Below are 26039 nucleotides of genomic sequence, written 5' to 3' on the forward strand. Positions count from 1 at the left end.
AACCACTCACAAGCAGTGACTTACCCCTCTCCCTTACAATACAACCACTCACAAGCAGTGACTTACCCCTCTCCCTTACAATACAACCACTCACAAGCAGTGACTTACCCCTCTCCCTTACAATACAACCACTCACAAGCAGTGACTTACCCCTCTCCCTTACAATACAACCACTCACAAGCAGTGACTTACCCCTCTCCCTTACAATATAACCACTCACAAGCAGTGACTTACCCCTCTCCCTTACAATACAACCACTCACAAGCAGTGACTTACCCCTCTCCCTTACAATACAACCACTCACAAGCAGTGACTTACCCCTCTCCCTTACAATACAACCACTCACAAGCAGTGACTTACCCCTCTCCCTTACAATACCACTCACAAGCAGTGACTTATCCCTCTCCCTTACAATACAACCACTCACAAGCAGTGACTTACCCCTCTCCCTTACAATACAACCACTCACAAGCAGTGACTTACCCCTCTCCCTTACAATACCACCCACAAGCAGTGACTTACCCCTCTACCTTGTTACAATACCACCCACAAGCAGTGACTTACCCCTCTACCTTGTTACAATACCACTCACAAGCAGTGACTTACCCCTCTCCCTTACAATACAACCACACGCAGTGACTTACCCCTCTCCCTTACAAAAGCACCAACACTAAGTGACTTACCCCTTTCAGATTCTCAACTTCTTTCTTCAGGTATTTGATATTTTCCTCCCCAGGAAGTCTTCAAAAACCTATTTTTTTAGCATACACTCTTTTTCATTGGACGGGAACTCCGTCAGTCAAAATAGACCGCCCACTCAGGCCAGCTGTTTGCGTAATATGGCAAAGTCAATAATAAGGTATTGGTCCTGTCAATTTCATAATAGATCTTCAGCCAATACATCGTTAGGGGCGGGACTAACTATTGGAACGAGGTTTGAACCGCTTGCATTCAGTTTCCGGTTTTGTTCTACTGCCAAATCTTAGTTTCGCTCCTGAAAGTACCTAGTAAACTAAATCAGCCCTGTGCAGCATCCAAGAGCAGCCACAGCCCTTTCAGTTTCTGTGCTGCTTCCTACTGTACAATGTTTATTACTGTTACATAACTATCACGGGTCATTTAGCTTGATAGGTACTGGTGTTGTAAAATGACGTAGTGCACGCATTCTTATGGTATACAATTTATTTTATAACACCTGCTATACGTTTTCATATAATGCACTTCAGCCAATAAACTGGAAGGGGCGTGGTTATTCTTTACAACGAGGGTTGAAACGCTCTCATTCTACTTCCGGTATGTGATAGCTTTAGGTGACTGAGGCTCTTGGAGAGGGAAACCCGCAGGGGGTAGATGATACAAGTGAGTATTGCGTGTCACTTGCAGGTGACAGGGGCATTGTGGTGCGGTGTGCTTGTCATGGCCTCTTAATGGCTCAGGAAGCTGCAGTGTGAACCTATGAAAAAATCGTAGCAGGCTTTAAAGTGAATCCATAATGTACAGTTGATACAGTATAACACAAGTGCCAGGCTTTGGTGCTTAATCAAGATGTAGAAAATGGGTCAGTATATCCATCTAGTGTGATGGTCAGTTAGTTGAGAATTACATAAGAATGGCACACTAGCTGTCAGAGTTAATAATCCCATATGAATGGCACACTAGCTGTCAGGGCTGATTATTACATAAGAATGGCACACTAGCTGTCAGGGCTGATAATTACATAAGAATGGCACACTAGCTGTCAGGGCTGATAATTACATAAGAATGGCACACTAGCTGTCCGGGCTGATAATGACATAAGAATTGCACACTAGCTGTCAGGACTGATAATTACATAAGAATGGCACACTAGCTGTCCGGGCTGATTATTACATAAGAATGGCACACTAGCTGTCAGGACTGATAATTACATAAGAATGGCACACTAGCTGTCAGGGCTGATAATTACATAAGAATGGCACACTAGCTGTCGGGGCTGATAATTACATAAGAATGGCACACTAGCTGTCAGGGCTGATAATTACATAAGAATTGAACACTAGCTGTCAGGACTGATAATTACATAAGAATGGCACACTAGATAGTCAGGGCTGATAATTACATAAGAATGGCACACTAGCTGTCGGGGCTGATTATTACATAATGGCACACTAGCTGTCGGGGCTGATAATTACATAAGAATGGCACACTAGCTGTCGGGGCTGAAAATTACTTAAGAATGGCACACTAGCTGTCGGGGCTGATTATTACTTAAGAATGGCACACTAGCTGTCAGGGCTGATAATTACATAATAATGGCACACTAGCTGTCAGGACTGATAATTACATAAGAATGGCACACTAGCTGTCAGGGCTGATAATTACATAAGAATTGCACACTAGCTGTCAGGACTGATAATTACATAAGAATGGCACACTAGCTGTCAGGACTGATAATTACATAAGAATGGCACACTAGCTGTCAGGGCTGATAATTACATAAGAATGGCACACTAGCTGTCGGGCTGATAATTACATAAGAATTGAACACTAGCTGTCAGGACTGATAATTACATAAGAATGGCACACTAGCTGTCAGGGCTGATAATTACATAAGAATGGCACACTAGCTGTCGGGCTGATAATTACATAAGAATTGAACACTAGCTGTCAGGACTGATAATTACATAAGAATGGCACACTAGATAGTCAGGGTTGATAATTACATAAGAATGGCACACTAACTGTCAGGGCTGATAATTACATAAGAATGGCACATTAGCTGTCAGGGCTGATAATTACATAAGAATGGCACACTAGCTGTCAGGACTGATAATTGCATAAGAATGGCACACTAGCTGTCGGGACTGATAATTGCATAAGAATGGCACACTAGCTGTCGGGGCTGATAATTACATAAGAATGGCACACTAGCTGTCGGGGCTGATTATTACATAAGAATGGCACACTAGCTGTCGGGGCTGATAATTACATAAGAATGGCACACTAGCTGTCGGGGCTGATAATTACATAAGAATGGCACACTAGCTGTCGGGGCTGATAATTACATAAGAATGGCACACTAGCTGTCGGGGCTGATAATTACATAAGAATGGCACACTAGCTGTCGGGGCTGATAATTACATAAGAATGGCACACTAGCTGTCGGGGCTGATTATTACATAAGAATGGCACACTAGCTGTCGGGGCTGATTATTACATAAGAATGGCACACTAGCTGTCGGGGCTGATTATTACATAAGAATGGCACACTAGCTGTCGGGGCTGATTATTACATAAGAATGGCACACTAGCTGTCGGGGCTGATTATTACATAAGAATGGCACACTAGCTGTCATGGGCTGATAATTACTTAAGAATGGCACACTAGCTGTCATGGGCTGATAATTACTTAAGAATGGCACACTAGCTGTCGGGGCTGATAATTACTTAAGAATGGCACACTAGCTGTCGGGGCTGATAATTACATAAGAATGGCACACTAGCTGTCGGGGCTGATAATTACATAAGAATGGCACACTAGCTGTCGGGGCTGATAATTACATAAGAATGGCACACTAGCTGTCGGGGCTGATAATTACTTGAGAATGGCACACTAGCTGTCGGGGCTGATTATTACATAAGAATGGCACACTAGCTGTCATGGGCTGATAATTACTTAAGAATGGCACACTAGCTGTCGGGGCTGATAATTACTTAAGAATGGCACACTAGCTGTCGGGGCTGATAATTACATAAGAATGGCACACTAGCTGTCGGGGCTGATAATTACATAAGAATGGCACACTAGCTGTCGGGGCTGATTATTACATAAGAATGGCACACTAGCTGTCGGGGCTGATTATTACATAAGAATGGCACACTAGCTGTCGGGGCTGATTATTACATAAGAATGGCACACTAGCTGTCGGGGCTGATTATTACATAAGAATGGCACACTAGCTGTCGGGGCTGATAATTACATAAGAATGGCACACTAGCTGTCGGGGCTGATTATTACTTAAGAATGGCACACTAGCTGTCGGGGCTGATTATTACTTAAGAATGGCACACTAGCTGTCATGGGCTGATAATTACTTAAGAATGGCACACTAGCTGTCGGGGCTGATTATTACATAAGAATGGCACACTAGCTGTCGGGGCTGATAATTACATAAGAATGGCACACTAGCTGTCGGGGCTGATAATTACTTAAGAATGGCACACTAGCTGTCGGGGCTGATTATTACTTAAGAATGGCACACTAGCTGTCGGGGCTGATTATTACTTAAGAATGGCACACTAGCTGTCATGGGCTGATAATTACTTAAGAATGGCACACTAGCTGTCGGGGCTGATAATTACTTAAGAATGGCACACTAGCTGTCGGGGCTGATAATTACATAAGAATGGCACACTAGCTGTCGGGGCTGATAATTAATTAAGAATGGCACACTAGCTGTCGGGGCTGATAATTGCATAAGAATGACACACTAGCTGTCAATAAACACTTTGAGATTTTTATATAAAATGTTATTTTTGCAAATGTTTCTTGTAATTTAGCTCTGAATTCAGCAATTTCTAATTCTCAGAACATGAAAAGCACCCGCTCACTTTTCAAGGCTAAACCTGCTACATATGTGTCCCTAACTGGCTTTATCAGATATCAACTGCAAGACAATGTTGTTTATACTAATATTATGACTGTGGTTAGCATTGTTTTCTGCAGACAAAAGCTCAGATTAGGTTCTCCAAATAAGACAAATGGTGGAGTTTGGCAATTGAAAACTAATCGCATTAAAAAGGATGTTAATTTGTTTTAAAAACATGTTATACTTGGCTGATATATTATTTTATAGCAACACAACAGAAATGCCTTGTAATTACAAGGTGTTTACTGCCCCTTTAATGCACTTTGGCTTCACAACAAAGCCATAAAGCTTTTCCTGCACCATTATGTGTGTGTGTTTATAATTCTGCCTTTTGTGCACGTTTATATACCTCTAATATGCATAATTTGAATTTACTTCTATTATTTATTTTGCTTAATTTTTTATATATCCTTAGTTGAAGAAAAAGCAATGCACATGGTGAGCCAATCACACGAGGCTTCTATGTGCAGCAACCAATCAGCAGCTACTGAGCATATCTAGATATGCTTTTCAGCAAAGAATATCAAGAGAATAAAACAAATTAGATAATATAAGTAAATTAGAAAGATGTTTAAAATTGCATTCTCTTTCTAAATCATGAAAGAAAAGATGAGGGTTTCATGGCCCTTTAAGTATGCACCGTGCACCAGCATTTTAAACACAGCACTTGCTCAGAGAGCCTAAGGTGCTTGTACCATCTAGGAATGACTCAATTTCATAATAGATTACATGCTATAAGCCCCACTGGTAGTCTGAGCAGCTGCAGTAATTAAAATACTGGTGCACTGAGAATATCAAACGATGTGTCGCGTGCACATGCAGAGAAAAATGTTAACACTAAAACAGTGATATCTTTTACTAGGAGCATTTTTGCCAATACATGTACAGTATATTGTAAATATGTTTCTGTTCAAAGATGTAATTCATTTATGTGCATTTCAATTTGGACCGTAATGTCCCTTTAACTGTCATTTCTTGCCTGTTCCACATGGGGTCACTTTACAGTATACTGCCTGATGAGCCTGTTGCAAACTCCTTTCTAATTATTTACATTATTTTGTTGTATCTGGGTGTTATTGTTTTGCAAATTTGTGTTCTCCACAAGAAATTTTGCCAGCCGTGTGGCATACTGATGTAGCCAAGTAGGGGCAGTGTAATACTTTGTAAAATTATAGCATTTTCTGCTATCCAAGGCACAAATGAACTGTATAATTTAACACAAAATTATTTAATGATAATCTATGCAATAAGCACTGAATTTTATTAAAAATAATTATCTAATTTTAGCTTAAAGGGACAGTCTACACCAGAATTGTTATTGTTTTAAAAGATAGATAATCCCTTTATTACCCATTTCCCAGTTTTGCATAACTAACACAGTTATAATAATATACTTTTAACCTCTGTGATTATCTTGTATCTAAGCCTCTGCAAACTGCCCCTTTTTTCAGTTCTTTTGACAGACTTGCAGTCTAGCCAATCAGTGCCTGCTCCCAGATAACTTCTCGTTCACGAGCACAGTGTTATCTATATGAAATACGTGAACTAACACCCTCTAGTGGTGAAAAACTGTTAAAATGCAATCTGAAAGAGGTGGGCTTCAAGGTCTAAGAAATTAGCATATGAACCTCCTAGTTTAAGCTTTCAACTAAGAATACCAAGAGAACAAAGCAAAATTGGTGATAAAAGTGTATTGGAAAATTGTTTAAAATTACATGCTCTATCTGAATCATGAAAGTTTATTTTGGCCTAGACTGTCCCTTTAAAGGGATACTGAATCCAATGTTTTTATTCCATGATTCAGATAGTGCATGCAATTTTAAGCAACTTTCTAATTTCTCCTGGTATTTTTACTTTAAAAAGCAGGAATGTAAGCTTACGAGCCGCTCATCTTTGGTTCAGCAACTGGGTAGTGCTTGCTGATTGGTGGATAAATGTAGCCACCAATCAGCGAGTGCTACCCAGGGTTCTAAACCAAAAATAGGCCGGCTCTTAAGCTTACATTCCTGCTTTTTAAAATAAAGATCACAAGAGAATGAAGAAAAATTGATAATAGAAGTAAGTTAGAAAGTTGCTTAAAATTGTACGCTCTATCTGAATCAGGAAAGATTTGGGTTCAGTATCCCTTTAATATTGGCTTCAAATTTAGCAGGATGGTCAGTAAAATAAGCTGGGTGGTGAACCCATTAACCCTTTCGTGACCGGGTCAATTTGTCTACAACGGAACAACATTCCGATGAAGAAAAATTGAAATCACGTGATCGCCCAGCGTGGTTAGGACGGAATAAAACGGCTTTAAAAAGGTCCTGGGGAGAACAATGCAAATTTGAATATGTACCGTTGAGCTGTAAATATTAGTATAACTCATTGACTAGCAAAGAGTGAGGGAACACATTGCTGGTGAATTCACTGCATCCCTTTCTGGGAGCCAAGGCAATACTGCATGTAATTGTAATATTAGTATCAATGTCCACAGTGATGTCCAATCGACGGATTGAGTGCATTTTCTTCAGCGAGTTCCACCCAACCCTTGGGCCGAAGATCAGCTACCAGGTGAGCAGACAAGGGCAGCAGGGTTAAGACAGAGCAAAGTTAGGATATTGTTCCCCATTCCAATCCATCACAATTCCTGTGGAAAAGTCCTTTTGCAGGGTCTTAAATTCTAAGCATTCGTAACCCAATGAAGTGCCCTTAATGAAGGTGAAAAGAATGTTATATGTTGCATCACAACCGTATGGCAGCAGTTTGGCATTCTGGGCGCGATCCGATATAGATCGCAGTTTGCGGCGCAAGCGAGGGAACCGGCGTCGCCCGCAGTTTCAGCTCGCAACTCGAGCTATCCCATATAAGTCGCCGTCAGATGCTAACGTGCCGTAAGTCTCACAAACCAGCGATGTCCAGAAATCTGCGCAAGTACAAATTTCTGGCGTCGCCAGTGACTTGCGGCACGTTAGAATCTGCCGGCGCCTATAAAACCTGACTAAAGTTTAAAACACCCGCACTGTCTAACACGCCTCCCTAACATAGCCCGCACTGTCTAACACGCCTCCCTAACATAGCCCGACACGTCTAACCCTCTATCCGCTATCCCCCCTCACTAGCCTAACAATAAAAAAGCTATTAACCCCTAAACCGCCGCTCCCGTACCCCGCCGCCAGCTATATTATATCTATAACCCCCTAAAGTGAGCCCCTAACACCGCCGCCATCTATATTAAAATTATTAACCCCTAATGTAAGCCCCTTACACCGCCGCCATCTCTATTAAAATGATTAACCCCTAATTTAATCTACCTACCCCGCCGCCAGCTATATTATCTATATTAACCCTAAGTATATTATAGTTAATATAGGTATTACATTATATATATATTAACTATATTAACCCTAATTATATTAGGGTTAATATAGTTACTATAGTATTTATATTAACTATATTAACTCTATCTAACCCTAACTAAATTTATATTAAATTAATCTAATTCATTTATAAACTAAAATATTCCTATTTAAATCTAAATACTTACCTATAAAATAAACCCTAAGATAGCTACAATATAATTAATAATTACATTGTAGCTATGTTAGGGTTAATATTTATTTTACAGGTAAATTGTTAATTATTTTAACTAGGTATAATAGATATTAAATAGTTATTAACTATTTAATATCTACCTAGTTAAAATAATTACCCAATTACCTGTAAAATAAATCCTAACCTAAGTTACAAATACACCTACACTATCAATAAATTTAATAAACTACAAACATCTATCTAAAAATACAATTAAATTAACTAAACTAAATTACAAAAAAAAACAAACACTAAATTACAAAAAATAAAAAAAAGATTACAAGATTTTTAAGCTAATTACACCTATTCTAAGCCCCCTAATAAAATAATAAACCCCCAAAATAAAAAAAATTCCCTGCCCTATTCTAAATTAAACAAATTTCAAAGCTCTTTACCTTACCAGCCCTTAAAAGGGCCTTTTGTGGGGCATGCCCCAAAGAATTCAGCTCTTTTGCATACAACAAATACAATCCCCCCCCCCATTACAACCCACCACCCACATACCCCTATTCTAAAACCACCCAAACCCCCCTTAAAAAAGCCTAACACTACCCCCCTGAAGATCTCCCTACCTTGTCTTCACCACACCGGGCCGAACTCCTGATCCGATCCGGGCGATGTCTTCCTCCAAGCGGCAAAGAAGAATTCTTCCTCCGGCGACGTCTTCCTCCAAGCGGCAGCAAAGTCTTCATTCTTCCGGCGGCATCTTCAATCTTCTTTCTTCGCTCTGCCGCCGCGGAGCATCCATCCCGGCCGACTGCTGAACTTGGAATGAGGTACCTTTAAATGACGTCATCCAAGATGGCGTCCGCCGAATTCCGATTGGCTGATAGGATTCTATCAGCCAATCGGAATTAAGTTAAAAAAATCTGATTGGCTGATTGAATCAGCCAATCAGATTCAAGTTCAATCCGATTGGCTGATCCAATCAGCCAATCAGATTGAGCTCGCATTCTATTGGCTGATCGGAACAGCCAATAGAATGCGAGCTCAATCTGATTGGCTGATTGGATCAGCCAATCGGATTGAACTTGAATCTGATTGGCTGATTCAATCAGCCAATCAGATTTTTTTAACTTAATTCCGATTGGCTGATAGAATCCTATCAGCCAATCGGAATTCGGCGGACGCCATCTTGGATGACGTCATTTAAAGGTACCTCATTCCAAGTTCAGCAGTCGGCCGGGATGGATGCTCCGCGGCGGCGGAGCGAAGAAAGAAGATTGAAGATGCCGCCGGAAGAATGAAGACTTTGCTGCCGCTTGGAGGAAGACGTCGCCGGAGGAAAAATTCTTCTTTGCCGCTTGGAGGAAGACATCGCCCGGATCGGATCAGGAGTTCGGCCCGGTGTGGTGAAGACAAGGTAGGGAGATCTTCAGGGGGGTAGTGTTAGGCTTTTTTAAGGGGGGTTTGGGTGGTTTTAGAATAGGGGTATGTGGGTGGTGGGTTGTAATGGGGGGGGGGGGATTATATTTGTTGTATGCAAAAGAGCTGATATTCTTTGGGGCATGCCCCACAAAAGGCCCTTTTAAGGGCTGGTAAGGTAAAGAGCTTTGAAATTTGTTTAATTTAGAATAGGGCAGGGAATTTTTTTTATTTTGGGGGTTTATTATTTTATTAGGGGGCTTAGAATAGGTGTAATTAGCTTAAAAATCTTATAATCTTTTTTTTATTTTTTGTAATTTAGTGTTTGTTTTTTTTTGTAATTTAGTTTAGTTAATTTAATTGTATTTTTAGATAGATGTTTGTAGTTTATTAAATTTATTGATAGTGTAGGTGTATTTGTAACTTAGGTTAGGATTTATTTTACAGGTAATTGGGTAATTATTTTAACTAGGTAGATATTAAATAGTTAATAACTATTTAATATCTATTATACCTAGTTAAAATAATTAACAATTTACCTGTAAAATAAATATTAACCCTAACATAGCTACAATGTAATTATTAATTATATTGTAGCTATCTTAGGGTTTATTTTATAGGTAAGTATTTAGATTTAAATAGGAATATTTTAGTTTATAAATGAATTAGATTAATTTAATATAAATTTAGTTAGGGTTAGATAGAGTTAATATAGTTAATATAAATACTATAGTAACTATATTAACCCTAATATAATTAGGGTTAATATAGTTAATATATATAATGTAATAACTATATTAACTATAATATACTTAGGGTTAATATAGATAATATAGCTGGCGGCGGGGTAGGTAGATTAAATTAGGGGTTAATCATTTTAATAGAGATGGCGGCGGTGTAAGGGGCTTACATTAGGGGTTAATAATATTAATATAGCTGGCGGCGGTATAGGGGGATTAGATTAGGGGTTAATAATTTTTATATAGGTGGCGGCGGTGTAAGGGGTCAGATTAGGGGATAGATAAGGTAGATGGCGGCGGTTTTAGAGGCTCACAGTAGGGGGTTAGTTTATGTAGATGGCGGCGGGGTCCGGGAGCGGCGGTTTAGGGGGTAATAACTTTATTAGGGATTTCGGGGGGGGGGGGGGCTCGCGGTTGACAGGGAGATAGACATTGCGCATGCGTTAGGTGTTAGGTTTATTTTAGCAGATCGCGGTTGACAGGGAGATAGACATTGCGCATGCGTTAGGTGTTAGGTTTATTTTAGCAGCCAGTTTAGGAAGTTACGGGGCTCCAATAGTCAGCATAAGGCTTACTACGGCTGCTTTTTGTGGCGAGGTGAAAATGGAGTAAGTTTTCTCCATTTTCGCCACGTAAGTCCTTACGCTGCATATTGGATACCAAACTGCGCGGGTTTGGTATACCTGCCTATGGCCCAAAAAACTGCGGGCGACGGCAGAAATATACGGGCGTAACTTCTAGGTTACGCCGTATATGTGATACCAAACCCGCGCAAATATTGGCGTCGCCGGCTTTTGCGGGCGACGATTTATATCGGATCGACCCCTCTGTCAGAAATACTTTTGTAATCATTTTTAGATGATTATGGACTTATCGCATTTTACTGCATTGGAAACCCATTTTGACCTGTTAGGAGTGTTTGCATGCATTATTTTAACGGTTAAAGTTTTAGCAAATACTCATATCCATACTTCCCATATGCCCCAATACTTTTTTTGGCATCCTGTTCTATGGTATAATTGTCCCAAGGTTTTGTGCCACATAGTAAAGATCTGCCATGATGTGTCGACTTCCATTGAATGTCTGATTCTTCGTTGGGTTTATGTATACATTTGTTTGCATATTGTGGCATGTGAGTCTCCTGCACTACACATTACAGGCCAGAATAATAAAATATATCTCATTTGGTGAACTGGCATCTATATATCAGTATAAGCAGAAATAGATGGGAAATGGCGGCCCCAGGCAATCGCGCTAAGCACAATGGGTAAGGAGTCTACGTCTGGTTTCCCCTACCACCCTTAGGGAGACATTCCCAGGGTCATAATACAAAAACAAACAAAAAGAGAAGCAGTCCGGCAGGAACGTACAACAGCTAAGTGGCTTGTTATATGGCCTGGTTACCACCTGGGAGTAGCTTCTTTTAGCCCAATTGTGCTTTTCACTGAGGAAAACTTTCCTGAAGTATATCAGTCTGATTCAGCCTAACAAGGTCAGTCCAGCCCCGAAATACCAGGCATTTCTCCACTTTTCTCCTCTGAACAAGGGAAATATCAGACCTCCCATCTATCTTGGATTTTGCAGGATTGTCATACTCTGAGCCAACCCAAACATGCCCATGAAACAGCCCCACTCATCTATAACATGCATATGACCCCACCCACCAAATACTAGTGAGCCACTGCCCACCAAATACTAGTGAGCCACTGCCCACCAAATACTAGTGAGCCACTGCCCACAAGACCCCTCACCATTCTGTCCTAGAAAGCCTCAAAGAAATGTCCAGAGGTATGGGATGTTCCCTGCAGTTTACAGATCAAATAATATATTTAATTTGTAGATATTGTGTGCAAATCACTCTGGATGCTTTAGGATAGAGAACAGTGGTTGGAGCTGTAGCAAACACAATGGAAGAGATATCTCTTCTAATGGACTGGAATATGTTTGAAAACTAAAATAAATTGTGCTTCCCTACAATGCTTTTGTATAGGATCTCTGATGGATTGGTGGGGGAAGGTTTTTGGGAAAGATAAGTTTTATAGGTAATTGTGGATTTTAATGGGACTTAAAATAATTTGAGATTGTGTTATAAGATTTATGCACAGTAAAAAAAAAAACTTTGCTATTTACTTATTTATTTTTCTTGCATTTGCTGTAGAATATCTTACTTTTGTGAAAAAAGCAAAACAAAAACAAATGCTGCAAACTGCCTAAACCAGCTACAGACTAGACAGTGATTGCTTAGAGCGGTGCACAAACTTATTTACAGCTAGCACTATAAACACACCCATCAGCGTTTTCACGTAGTTTTGCCATTCATTAATAAAGTGAAAAACATTTCATATAGGTCTTTTGCAATGCAGTACAAAATTGCTAATATACTATCTATCTATCTATCTATCTATCTATATTATTGTCCCTTTAAAGGGACAATAAATATTGTCCCTTTAAAGGGACAATAAAGTTCTCAATGATTTAGACAAGAGCATGCAATTTTATACAGCTTACCCTTGTTACTCTATGGCAGTAGTGTTTGCAACAATGCATTACACTGCTTCAAGCAATGTTGCAAATTGTACCCATGGACGGCGCTGCGGAATATGTTGACGCTTCATAAATAAAGTATAATAATAAAATAATAATTATCAAACACTGCACGTGCACACTCCTGAGCTGCCTACCTACATAGCTTTACTCTTCAACGAAGAATAACAAGCGGATTAAGTTGTTTTGATAATAGAAGTAAATTGGTAAGTTGTATAAAATTGCATGTTCTTTCAGAATTGTGAACATCTGACATAAGTCCCTTTGCAGAAGAATTGTATTGATACGATGTGTCTGTGTACTGTATATTGTCAGGTCCCCGAGGAATACATCTCTCGGGAGCTGTTTGACACGGTGCAGGTGTATATAATTACCAAGCCGGAGCTCCAGAACAAGCTTATTACAGTGTAAGTATATGGCAATCTCAAGGCGTAAATAAGTCTAGAGTTGTTACTAAGTAAAAGTATCAGATGCCAACATCGTCGCACTCGCAAGTTGCTATACCGCAAGAATTATTCTTTTTATTGTATGTTTAAAAGCTTTAAAGGAATCTGAAACCCCAAATGTTTCTTTTTTTATTCAGCCAGCGCATGCAATATTAAACATGTTTCTCATTTACTTCTATTCAAATTTTTTCTTTGTTTACTTGGTATCTTTGGTTAAAAAGCAGGGATGTATGCTTAGGAGCCGGCCTATGTCTGGAGGATTATATGGCAGCAGTTTTTCAAGAATGTTATCCATATACAACAAGAGCACTAGAGGGCAGCACTATTTCCTGCCATATAGTGCTCTAGATACCTACCTAGGTATCTTTTCAACACAGAATATCATGGGAAAGAAGTACATTTCAAAGTAGAAGTAAATTCAAAACTTTTTTTATAAATTGTATGCTCTGTCTGAATCACAAAATAATATTTTTGAGTTTCATGTCCCTTTAATGAATCAGAGCATGCCGATTTTGCATCTGTCCCTTTAACTCTCTCATATTCATGATGTTTTTAGAATTTAAAGTAAGTTTTATTAAGTAGTGTTACAGGGATTAAACAAAAAGAGTATTTGTTATTGCTTTTGTACTTTTATGTCTGTTTAAAACATTTATTTAGTGTCAGATCTATTGCAATACGGTGATTAATTGCTGATATATCGCCTCTAGGTGCCTATAATACAAATGACTTTATAGTAACTCGTTTTATTCTGTTGCCTGCAGCACTGCCATGGATAAGAAGCTGATTGGCTGCCCTGTCTGTATTGAGCACAAAAAGTACAGCAGGAACGCTCTGCTGTTTAACCTTGGCTTTGTGTGCAATGCCAGAGCGAAGACGTGCGCCCTGGAGCCCATCGTGAAGAAGCTCGCAGGATACCTCACCACATTAGAGGTGCCATGATTTATGCCATTGACTATGTAGGACAAATTTATTTCCTTAAAGGGACAGAAAACTAAATTTTTTTTCTTTTTCGTGATTTGGATAGAACATACAATTCTAAAGAACTTTCCAATTTACTTCTATTATCAATTTTGCTTCATTCTCTTGTTATCCTTTGCTGAAGAGACAGCAGTGCCCTAAGGGCAGCTAGATGAACACATCTAGTTAGCCAATCACAAAAGACAAATGAGTGCAGGCACCAATCAGCAGCTAGCTTCCCACTAGTGTATATGTGCGTATTCTTTTTCAACAAGGGATACCAAGAGAACAAAGCACATTTGAAAATAGTAGTGAATTTAAAAGTCTTTTAAAATGACAAGCTCTATCTGAATCATGCAAGTTTAATTGTGACTTTCTTACCCCTTGAACTATTGTCTCTGCCTTGCTCGGGAGTAAGTTGGCTTAGACACATTAACCACGTCATTACCTCCTTGTGAGGGTTATGCACATAGATACACACAAGCATGTGCGCAATAAGGAGATGCTGTAATGCTTTCGGGCATTTTATTATTGTATTGTCCCCTTAAAGGGACATTAAACGGCTGAGTACAACTACGGTAGCAGGGTTATTACTTAACTGCTGTTCCTCCTGTGCCTTCAGCTGTTTTCAAAGTCATTCTCTTATTTTAGCCCTTTACAAGTATTAGTTAGTGAAGCTCTATATCCTAACACTGGGCGTCGCCATCTTGGAGCTATATTTGTTATGTAACACTTCTGCTCTCTATTATGTGAGCTAAACTGAAGTGCAAACCCAGTAGAGTCACAGATCTGTAAAAGTGCACTGCTTCTATCACGGGATGCAACAAGTGTGATACAAGATGGCAGCGCCCAGTATAAAATGCTGAACTTTAACAACTGATTTCTGTATTAAGTTTAATTAAAAGAATGACTTTATAAAAAGAGCTGCAGGTACAGAAGAGAAAACCATAGAGTGGTGAGTGGTAACCATCCTACTGCAGTTGTACACAGCTGTTTAAAGGGACAGTCTAGTCAAAATGAAACTTTCATGATTCAGATAGGGCATGTCATTTTAAACAACTTTCCAGTTTACTTTTATCACCATTTTGTCTTTGTTCTTGGTATTCTTAGTTGAAAGCTAAACCTAGGTAGGCTTATATGGTAATTTATAAGCCCTTGAAGGCCGCCTCTTATCTGAATGCATTTGACACTTTTCACAGCTAGAGGACGTTAGTTCATGTGTGCTATATAGTTAACATTGTGCTCACACCTGTGCAGTAACTTATGAGAGGGCACTGATTGGCTAAAATGCAAGTCTGTCAAAAGTTCTAAAATAAGGGGGCTGTCAGAAGAGGCTTAGATACAAGGTAATCACCAAGGTAAAACTATATTAATATAACTGTGTTGGTTATGCAAAACTGGGGAATGGGTAATAAAGGGATTATCTATCTTTTTAAACAATAACAATTCTAGTCCCTTTAATGTCCTTTTACCCAAGATTCATGTATCAATGTTTTTCCTTCTCTCTTTTTATTCTGCTTATAGCTAGAATCTGGCTTTATTTCAAATGAGGACAGTAAACAGAGACTGGTGCCAATCATGAGTGTATTGTTAGAAGGGTTGAACTCTACAGGCGAATGCTCTCTGCCTATAGGTAGGTATTACACTGTTTATCCACCCCCAGATTCCTTCCCTTTCTATCCTTAATGTGGCCCCTCCTGTTTCAGATGAAAGTAACACTATGCACCTTAAGGTGATTGAGCTTCGGGCCTCTCCACCTACTGCTCAGGAATATGATGTTCCAGTTTTCACAGAAGACAAAGATGATTTCTGTTATGCACAGTGGGATTTAACAACTCAGCAGGTAAGGATTCTGATCATTTGTTGGAAGATGATACTAGATTGGGAAAGGGGGTTTGGTCAGAGCACAACAGAACTGCTCTGCAAAGAGATATAAAAAAGCTGTAAGAATGGGCTGGTAGATGGCAAATTAGGTTTAACATTGGTAAATGTAACATTTTTACAACGTGGAAGCAAAAATAAGAACTTTACATATTATTTACATGGGACATTTACCTCATCTACTAAGTTGCTGCCAATGCCTTTCTGGGTTTCTTTAGGCTGCTTTGACACTTGGTCTTATGCTCTTATTTTGTCTGGCAGATCCTTCCGTATATTGATGGATTTCGGCACATACAGAAGATTTCTGCAGAAGCTGACGTGGAGCTGAACCTTGTGCGAATTGCAATTCAAAACCTGATGTGAGTGATCATGGCAGTGGGTTTATAATAAATGGTATAGTCTGTTTGGAGCAGCGATAAGTAGATTTAATTTGGACACATAGAATATTTTCCGCACAAACAATATTACCAGGAGATTCAATAAAATATTCAGAAACCAAAATTTGGAAAGTACTCACAGAAGATACGTTATAAAAATGCCCAGCAAGTGCTTGGTTTTCGGTTTACAAATTATATGGATGCTCCATCCTTTTGTGGAGATGTATTAAAATCTGATTGTCTATGCAAATTTAAAATATGTTAATTTTGCTTTTTTATCCTCCAAAATAAAATTATAGCTGTTAGGGAGATTGTAAACAAATTATGCACTAAGAATTTGTCTTCCACAGTCAGCAGTTGTAAACTAAAGGTTTAAAGGGACACTGAACCCAAATTTTTTCTTTCGTGATTCAGATAGATCATGAAATTTTAAGCAACTTTCTAATTTACTCCTATTATCAAATTTTCTTCATTCTCTTGGTATCTTTATTTGATATGCAAGAATGTAAGTTTAGATGCCAGCCTATTTGTGGTGAACAACCTGGGTTGTCCTTGCTGATTGGTTGATAAATTCATCCACCAATAAAAAAAGTGCTGTCCAGAGTCCTGAACCAAAAAAAAAAAAAAAAAAAAAAGCTTGGATGCCTTCTTTTTCAAATAAAGAAGATAGCAAGAGTACGAAACAAAATTGATAATAGTAGTAAATTAGAAAGTTGCTTAGGTTTGCATGCTCTATTTGAATCACAAAAGAAAAAAATTGGGTTCAATGTCCCTTTAACTGGGTTATGTCCATAGTTTAAACATAAAGAAGATCATTTGTATATGGAGCACTTTTGTGAACAGCTTTTATCTGGCCTAAAATGGCCAAACAAGTGGTAATATGCATTGAACTCATACTGAAATGGAGAAAAGCTACAGAAAACTAAAAACAAAACAAAAAATCCTCTAGTGCAGTTGAAGACTCTATTCTCTTGATAATGGGAGTAAATTAGAAAGTTGCTTAAATTTGCATGCTCTATCTGAATCACAAAAGAAAATATTTGGGTTCAGTGTCCCTTTAACTGGGTTATGTCCATAGTTTAAACGTAAAGAAGATCATTTGTATATGGAGCACTTTTGTGAACAGTTTTATCTGGCCTAAAATGGCCAAACAGGTGGTAATCTGCATTGAACTCATACTGAAATGGAGAAAAGCTACAGAAAACTAAAAACAAAACAAAAAATCCTCTAGTGCAGTTGGAGACTCTATTCTCAACACCTCACCCCAGGTCCACTGTCTTTGTGACTCATATTTACTCCACATCTACAAGCGCATGTCGTCGTGCACACCTACTCAACCTTTCCTTACTCAAGAAACTACAAAATTACTAATTCATTTCCTTGATTTGTCAAACACGGACTACTGCAAGCTACTTCTTAATGACCTTCCCAAACATCACCTCTCCACTCTCCAATCTGTCATGAAAGCTTCAGCTAGACTCATCCACCTAAGTCGCTGATCTGCATCAGTTGCCCCACTCTGCCATTCCCTACACTGGCTTCCCATACTCTTTAGAATACAGTTATACAATACCCTAACCTATAAGCTCAGCAGGCTCATTCACAACTATATTTCCTCTCTCATCTCAGTAAGAGCGATATCATTATTGTAGAGGCCATTATCTAATCTAGGCAAGCATCCCTGCTTGGGAAGCAAAAATCATGAGATATTGTATATCTAATTTGCATATCTTACACAGAGTTCTCTTGTGCATTGGTAACAATGTTCAAAGAATTCTTCTGGGGGAAGAATACTTGCCTGGATGGGCTAATGGTCTATACGATAATTCTTTGGCTCTTCCTTTTATGAAATGGAGTATTTTAATCTCATGCTTTTATCTCCAACAAAACTTAAATGAAATTTGCTCTCTCTCATCTCCAAATATTCCCCAACCCACCCTCTTTGATCAACCTCTGACCTACGTCTCTCCACTCCTATTGTCTCTTCCCCTGTTCCATCAGACTGTCTCCAACCTTGTGTAACTTCAGGGGCTTTTTGAAAACATAGCTATTCAGAGAGGCTTGCCATCTCTCCTACCCAACATAAATCTTAAACTGCCTTGACTCACTGCAACTACAATCCACATGGCAAAACACTCCAAGCCTTATGTCCCTCTGCCCTCAACCTGTAGACTGTAAGCTGTTCGGAGCAGCGCCCTCTTCCTCTTGTACTAGTTTTGTTTAGTCTGTTATGTATTAGTATGATATCACAAATCTTTTTTATTGTATGCCCCTATCTCTGTACCCAGCACTATGGAATTTTGTGGCGCCATACAAATAAATGATAATAATTAGTTTTTTTTAAAATTATTCTATATATATATATATATATATATATATATATATGCGCAAATGAAGAATTAGTTATCTTAAGGCGCATTATGTAAGTATTAAAAATGGAATATTGTAAAAATAATAATTGTATTATAGATACTGCAAAATATACTTATATTTTTTATATACACACTTTTGGAGTCTCCAGCTCCTACTGAGCATGTGCAATCCTACACAGTGTATACGTATATGCAGTTTGTGATTGGTAGATGGCTGTCACATGATACAGGGGAGGGAAAATTTGATTAACTTTGAAATTTGCCAGGAAATATTCTACTGCTTGTTTCAAATTCAAAGTAAGTGCTATTGTATTATCTTATTATTGTGTGTTTGTCAAATATTCAATTCTACTATCCTTTAGCATACAGCAGTAGGCCAGTGGCGTTGACATAGTGCACCTGGCACAAGCATGAGACAAATGTGCATGCACAAGGCTTACAACTGTATCGGGGGGGGGGGCAAATTTTCTGTAAAAATGTTGCTGAAGCAAATTTGCAAACTCAAATATATTGCAAAAATGTTTTGCTGAAAAACAGTGCTGTGCGTTCAAACACCACTCTCATAAACCTTTTTACAAATGCTGCTGCCGATATATATATATATATATATATATATATATATATATATATATATTATTTTTTTTTTTTTTTACAGGTTCCATATAATGTGTTGTAACATTTTCGTAATCTCTTATAGATACGAATATATTTTAATGTGTTGGGGAATCATTTTATAACGATGTTAGGACAGTTTTATGAGATGTTTTTTGTTCTGTTTAGGTATTACGGAGTGGTAACTTTGGTCTCCATATTTCAGGTAAAGTTGTTTTGCCTGTTATTTTATTATTTTTATGGATAGATAATTCTGCCTTGCATGTTGGCTTTCTCCTGTCTCATTCATTGTCTTACTAAGCTTTCTCTTTAAAGTCTTCATTTGGTGCTGTAGGAATGCCCTTGAAAACAGGCTGAGCATCAATGAAACATTGAACTCTCCCCACAAGCTATCCAATCACATATTCTAATTATATGTTAGCACACGCATGCACAGTAACAAGGATGCCATCTGTGCATGGCTTAAATCTATATAATTATACTTATCAGTTATTTGTAGTAATCTATATCAGTTGTCATAGCAACCGATCACATGACCACATCAGCTGCCTCCATACTTTTCTTTCAGACAAACTTCTCTTTCTCAGACTTAAAGGGACATAAACAGTATAAGATTGTAATTTAAAATGTTTGTGTATTTAAATAGCTTTGCAATATACTTTCATTATTTATTTTGTTCCCTTTCCTGTAATTTAACTCTGAATGTTGTCGTTTTCTAAATTCCACTGAACCTCTGTAAGGTAATGGGCGCTGCCATGTTTGAACTTAAAGGGACATAAAACCCAAACATTTTCTTTCATGATTCAGAAAGAGAGAATAGATAGACCATACAATTTTAAACAGCTTTTCCATTTACATCTATTATCTAATTTGCTTTATTCTCTTGGTATGCTTTGTTGAAGAAGCAGCAATGCATTATTGGGAGCTAGTGAATACATTGGGTGAGCCAATTACATGAGCCATGTATGTACAGCCACTAATCTGCAGCCCCAAAGCCTACTTGGGTATCCTTTTCAAGATAACAAGAACAAAACAAATTGGATAACAGAAGTAAATTGGAAAGGGTTTCCAAACAGCCTTGTTAACACAAACTTTCTCTTATCACATGGTTTATATAACTTGTCCTAATAGTTCTCAGCAGAAGACAGAGATGGAAAGATTACTACTTCAAACATTGATTTATAGAATCTAGTGTACTTTATAGAAACTATACTTATATATCTACATATTATTCTAAGGCTAACCTTTGATTTGATTACATCATTATGTCTAGCGTGTATTTACGGTTTAATATAATTAGAAGGCCGCTAATTGCAGCTGGGCACTGCACTTCTGAAATTCCTGGCAGTGAATGGGTTAATTCGTTAGCTGGTATGGGAAATAGTATAGTAATGTAGGTATTTCCCTTCTACCTGACTCCTCCCTGATCCCTCCCAAAGCGCTCTCTTTCCCCAAACACTCATCCCCACTATATTAGGTACTGGCAGACAGTCTGACAGTATGCAGTTTTGGGTTTGTTTTTATAATTGTTTTTTTTTATTATTTTTTCTCTGCAGTGTAGTCATCCCTCCTCAACCCTCCCTGGTCTCCCCCAAACAGTTCTCTAAACCTCCCCCCTCAAATGGTGGCCATGTTTGGTACTGGCAGCTTTCTGCCAGTATTCAATTTTCGGGGACTCCATTTCCCAATTCTAACCTTTTTCTGTAGTGCAGTACCCCATCCTTCCCTCTCCCTTCAAAATATTATTTTGGTGCAGGGCCCCTGCCACTCCCTCCCCCTTCTAATGATGGGCCGACCTTTTGCCTCTCGTCTTCCCTCCCACACCTCCCGTCAGCACCAACAGAGATCATTACAGTCAGTGAAACAGATGGCGTCACAGTCTGTAACAATCTGGCAATCTGCCTTCATATGGTACCGAAACACTGAATAAAGACAGGTGCCTGTAGTTTAGGAACAGCAGCTCTCTGGTGTCACTTGACAACCGACACTGCTGGATCTTCCTGAAGCTGTGGAGTAGATCTGTTATGCGGTACGATGGGCTTTGTACCACATGGCGTAGATCTGTGCTATTTATCTGCAAGGGGTTAAAGGGACATTAAACCCAATAAAATTCTTTCATGATTCAGATAGAAAATACAATTTTCAACAACATTCCAGTTTACTTCTATTATCTAATTTGCTTCATTCTTTAGATATGTTTTGTTAAAGAAATAACAGTGCACATGGGTAAACCAATTACATGAGGCATCTATGTGCATCCACCAATCAGAAGCTACTGAGCCTATCTAGATATGCTTTTCATGAAAGGATATCAAGCTAATGAAGCAAATTAGATAATAGAAGTAAATTAGAAAGTTGTTTAAAATGGTATACTCCATCTGAATCATGAAAGAAAAAATGTGGGTTTAATGTCCCTTTAAGTAATTATCTGTTCCCCCTCTTTAAAGGCGATAAAAACTTAAAGGGACATGAAACCCAAACTTATTCTTTCATGATTCAGATAGAACATACATTTTGTAAATGAGTTCCCAATTTACTTCTATTAGGAATTTTGCTTTATTTTCTTGGTATCCTTTCTTGAAGGAGCAGCAATTTTCCACTGGGAGCTAGCGGAACACATCGATAAGCCAATGAAAAGCGGCATATATGTGCAGCCACCAATCAGCAGCTAGCTACCAGCTCCTGAGTCTACCTAGGTATGCTTTTCAACAAAGGATAAGGTAAATACGAAAATATAGCGCTAATTACTGAAGGAAAAACTAGGCCACTCTAAAACAGTCACCCCAGGACTGTCACAATTAGAACAAGGTTTGAGAAATAGAGAGGGCGCTAAAAGCTAAGTTTCCCACCACACTTAGTCAAATATTAACATAGACACAACAAATTTAGAGTTAATAACTTTACTTCACAAAAAATCTAAAGTGCAATATTATAACATTCAATATATCAGAATTGCTGAAAGGGACTTCTCCCTTAACAGTTAAAATAATTAATTAAAAATAATGTAGGAGCTGGAATACCACCTTAAAAACACTTGAAAAAAATGCTTGAAAATATTTAGTATACGTTGTGTTTTTGATTCAGCAAATGTTGGTTACAATGTTAATATCAGTCTTAGGATTCAATCTGTCCCAATTATTGATGTGTTGTAACAAAGTTTCTTATGTTGGCTGATCAAGAAGTATTGCAATTTCACAAATCGTGTCAGCGCGGAAAGTGTGTAATTCTGATATTAATATGACCCCCTCAGAAGTGGTAAAACGATGGATATTGAACACCTTAATATCAGATCTTATTCTTACTCACACTTTCTTTTCCAAAGTGGCTTAATGACGATCTTTAGGCTCACAATATTGGAGGTTAACACAGGTAGGCAATATCTCCCAATGGGAAACTTAGCTTTTAGCGCCCTCTCTATTTCTCAAACCTTGTTCTAATTGTGACAGTCCTGGGGTGACTGTTTTAGAGTGGCCTAGTTTTTCCTTCAGTAATTGGCTCTATATTTTCGTATTTACCTTGTTCTCTTTTCCCCTTTGTATGGCAGCTTTTTGCACACATTTATAGTCATTAAATCTATTTTTATATTTTATTGAGTTTTTTTCACCTATACACTTTAACCTTCTTACTAATTAGGTAAATATCACTGAGCACTTATTTTATTCATTATGGAACCTGAACTTTTTTCATTTAGGGACAATTTATTAACTGAATTAAGTAATACACATATCACAGAGGAACGTCCACAAGGCAATTTTTTAGACTTTCACCAACTAGTTAATGAATTAGATAAACTTATGGTGAAAGAAATTAAACAAAAAATGGAATTAGTCTTTTTAGATAAATACACCAATTTAAATTTAATTCCTAGAGGCTTGAAATTTAAGAAAGCCTGCACATTCACTTTAAACCAAATACATCAAAAGGAATGGGATTTGGTATTAAAAGAAACTTCACAAAATTTGATTGAAATTATAAAAAAATCACGTAATGAAACTCTAGAAGAAATTAATATAAAAATTACAGATTTGAAAAACCAATTAGAAAATAAGAGGGAACATCCCAACTTTAAAGAAAGGCAGAATATTTTGGTAAATAAATTGATAGAACTCAAACATGGTCTATTAGATAACAAATTGAAAAAATTAGAAAGGGATAGGAATGATTTATTGGAACAAACTAAAGAATTGAAAGATAAAATTGGTAATGCAAATAAAGAATTACCACAACCAGATGATTGGGATAAACATAAACATATCAATAGACAACAATCTAGAGGTCATATACCACTTAATACACCAAAAGAGAGAAATTTTGAGATATATAGAAATTGAAACATACAAGGTGGTCAGCATGAGAATGTCTATGATACACAATACCCTGAGCATTATCAGTCCAATATAAACTGGAGAGATCGTTCTAATTATGGGACATATAGATATAAAGTTCCCTTTTAACAATATCGTCGCAATCACAATTATCATAATAGAACATATCAAGAAAATTCTGAAAATTATCATGGTAATAGAATGCCCCAAAATTATAGGGATATATATAGGAATGGGTATAGGTCTCAATATTATGATAACAGAAATCATAATAATCATAATTATTGGCAAAATACAAGACAATCTAGAAATTTCCATCACGACTCAAATGATGAATATTATGACAATAGGAGAAATAGATCTAGGATGGATAGTTGGCATATAGAAACGAACAATAGATTCTCAGCGTTAGATAATGAATGTGAGATCGGGATGATCAATAACGAGAGAGATTTTTTTAGGCAACAGCCCTCTAAGGGAGGGCACCTCAAAGAACCTTGCAGCTCTAGAAAAAAGAGAGAGAACCTACACCCCACGAAATCTAAAGAAAAGACAACTAGAGGACAAAGAGGAGGAAAGAATAGAAGGAGAGGCAAAGAGAGTGAGATAACTACTGGGAATACAGGTATTTTCAACTTGAGCAACAAAGAATTGGATAATGATGAAAAAAGGATATTATCACTAGGTTTATCTTTTGCCCCAACCACTACTCTTAACAAATTTAACACCCATATCCATGTAAAACAATTCATCAGGAAGTTAACGTTAAAACGCTACTTTTTGAGGAATCCCATAGAAAAACGGATAAATCCATCAAAATTTCCCAAAACTATAACTGATAATGATGGAAAGAGAACATATACTAATCTTAGACCCATATCTAAATTCTACCCTTCATATGCTAAAGGATCTAACATAGAAACCTTCGAAAAGATGGTCCTACAAGACTTAAAAGAATTTAACCCCAAAAAATCGAGGCCCAATTTTAATTTATCAAAAAAAATAAAGAAATTATAGATAAACTACAAAAAGATAAACATGTAATCATAAAGCCAGCAGATAAGGGTGGGGGGGTTGTAATAATGAATAAAACCAACTACATCACAGAAGCAAACAGAATATTGAGTGATCCCAAAACTTATAAAACATTAGAACTAAACCCTATCAATAAGATTAAGAAAAACCTATTTTGGAGGAAGGGAAAGATGGGGGTATCATTAATGACAACGAATTCAATTATCTGTATCCTGAATTTCCGAGAACCCCTATCTTTTACTTCCTCCCAAAAATTCATAAGGATCTTGAAAACCCCCCGGGGAGACCCATCATATCTGGAATAGGTTCTATAACATCTAACCTTTCCAGATATGTGGACATCTTTCTTCAGAAATTTGTTAAAAACTTAAACACTTATTTAAAAGACTCCACACAGGTATTACAATTAGTTGAAAAAATAAAATGGGAAGATAATTTTATCCTTGCCACTAGTGATGTCACATCTCTTTATACGGTCATTGATCATGAGCAGGGCCTAAGGGCCATCGAAAATACTCTTGAATCAGATATGGATATACATCTTAGACAGTTCATTCTAAAAGGAATAAAATTTATATTGGAAAACAATTATTTTGAATTTAATGGTAGATATTATCTTCAATTGGAGGGCACCGCGATGGGCACGAGGTTCGCGCCAAGTTATGCTAACATATTCATGGGTGACTGGGAGGATCACTTCCTTGGGTCACATGAGTTTGGCGCGGACCTCGTGCTCTTCAAGAGGTATATAGACAATATACTAATCATATGGAAGGGCTCAGAGGAAAACCTCAAACTGTTCTTTCAAGCTATGAATAATAATGATAAAGGTCTTCAATTTACCTACCAATACAGCAATACTTCCATCTCCTTTTTGGATTTAGAAATATTTGTGGATGAGGGCAGTCTAGCTACCAGAACGTTCTTTAAACAAGTGGACTGTAATGGGTATGTACACAAAAAGAGTTGCCACCATGAGAGATGGAAAGGCAATATACCCACAGGTCAGTATCTTAGAATTAGAAAGAATTATTCAAGGTATGTAGACTTTGAGACTCAAGTCAATATTCTCCAACAGAGATTTTATGAAAGAGGTTACAGTGAGCAAGAACTAGTAGGAGCTATGACTAGAGCTAAAACAACTGAAAGAAGTTCTCTCTTACAGTATAAAGAAAAATTCACAT

The 26039-nt window shown here is 37.8% G+C and overlaps 2 protein-coding genes across 4 annotated transcripts in view; one reads left to right on the top strand and one right to left on the bottom strand.

The window, feature by feature from the left end:
• Nucleotides 1-780, bottom strand: part of LOC128666488 (transmembrane reductase CYB561D2) — a 44609-nt gene extending 43829 nt beyond the window's left edge. Inside the window, exon 1 of one of the 2 annotated variants that reach the window (XM_053721112.1) lies at nt 684-780. The gene's annotated coding sequence lies outside the window, so the exon portion shown is untranslated. Of the gene's footprint in view, nt 1-644; nt 658-683 lie in introns of those variants that run through there. The other variant, XM_053721113.1, reaches the window with a different exon arrangement.
• Nucleotides 781-1274: 494 nt separating this feature from the next.
• The window catches only part of NPRL2 (NPR2 like, GATOR1 complex subunit), a 52853-nt gene continuing 28088 nt past the window's right edge, over nt 1275-26039 (top strand). The window contains exons 1-8 of one of the 2 annotated variants that reach the window (XM_053721116.1): nt 1275-1359; nt 7105-7181; nt 13166-13257; nt 14058-14226; nt 15778-15886; nt 15960-16096; nt 16396-16493; nt 19664-19700. In XM_053721116.1, the coding sequence (XP_053577091.1) occupies nt 1359; nt 7105-7181; nt 13166-13257; nt 14058-14226; nt 15778-15886; nt 15960-16096; nt 16396-16493; nt 19664-19700 (720 nt within the window). In that variant the 5' untranslated portion in view covers nt 1275-1358. Of the gene's footprint in view, nt 1360-7094; nt 7182-13165; nt 13258-14057; nt 14227-15777; nt 15887-15959; nt 16097-16395; nt 16494-19663; nt 19701-26039 lie in introns of those variants that run through there. The other variant, XM_053721115.1, reaches the window with a different exon arrangement.

Source organism: Bombina bombina, chromosome 7 (genome assembly GCF_027579735.1).
Source record: "Bombina bombina isolate aBomBom1 chromosome 7, aBomBom1.pri, whole genome shotgun sequence".
NCBI lineage: Eukaryota > Metazoa > Chordata > Amphibia > Anura > Bombinatoridae > Bombina > Bombina bombina.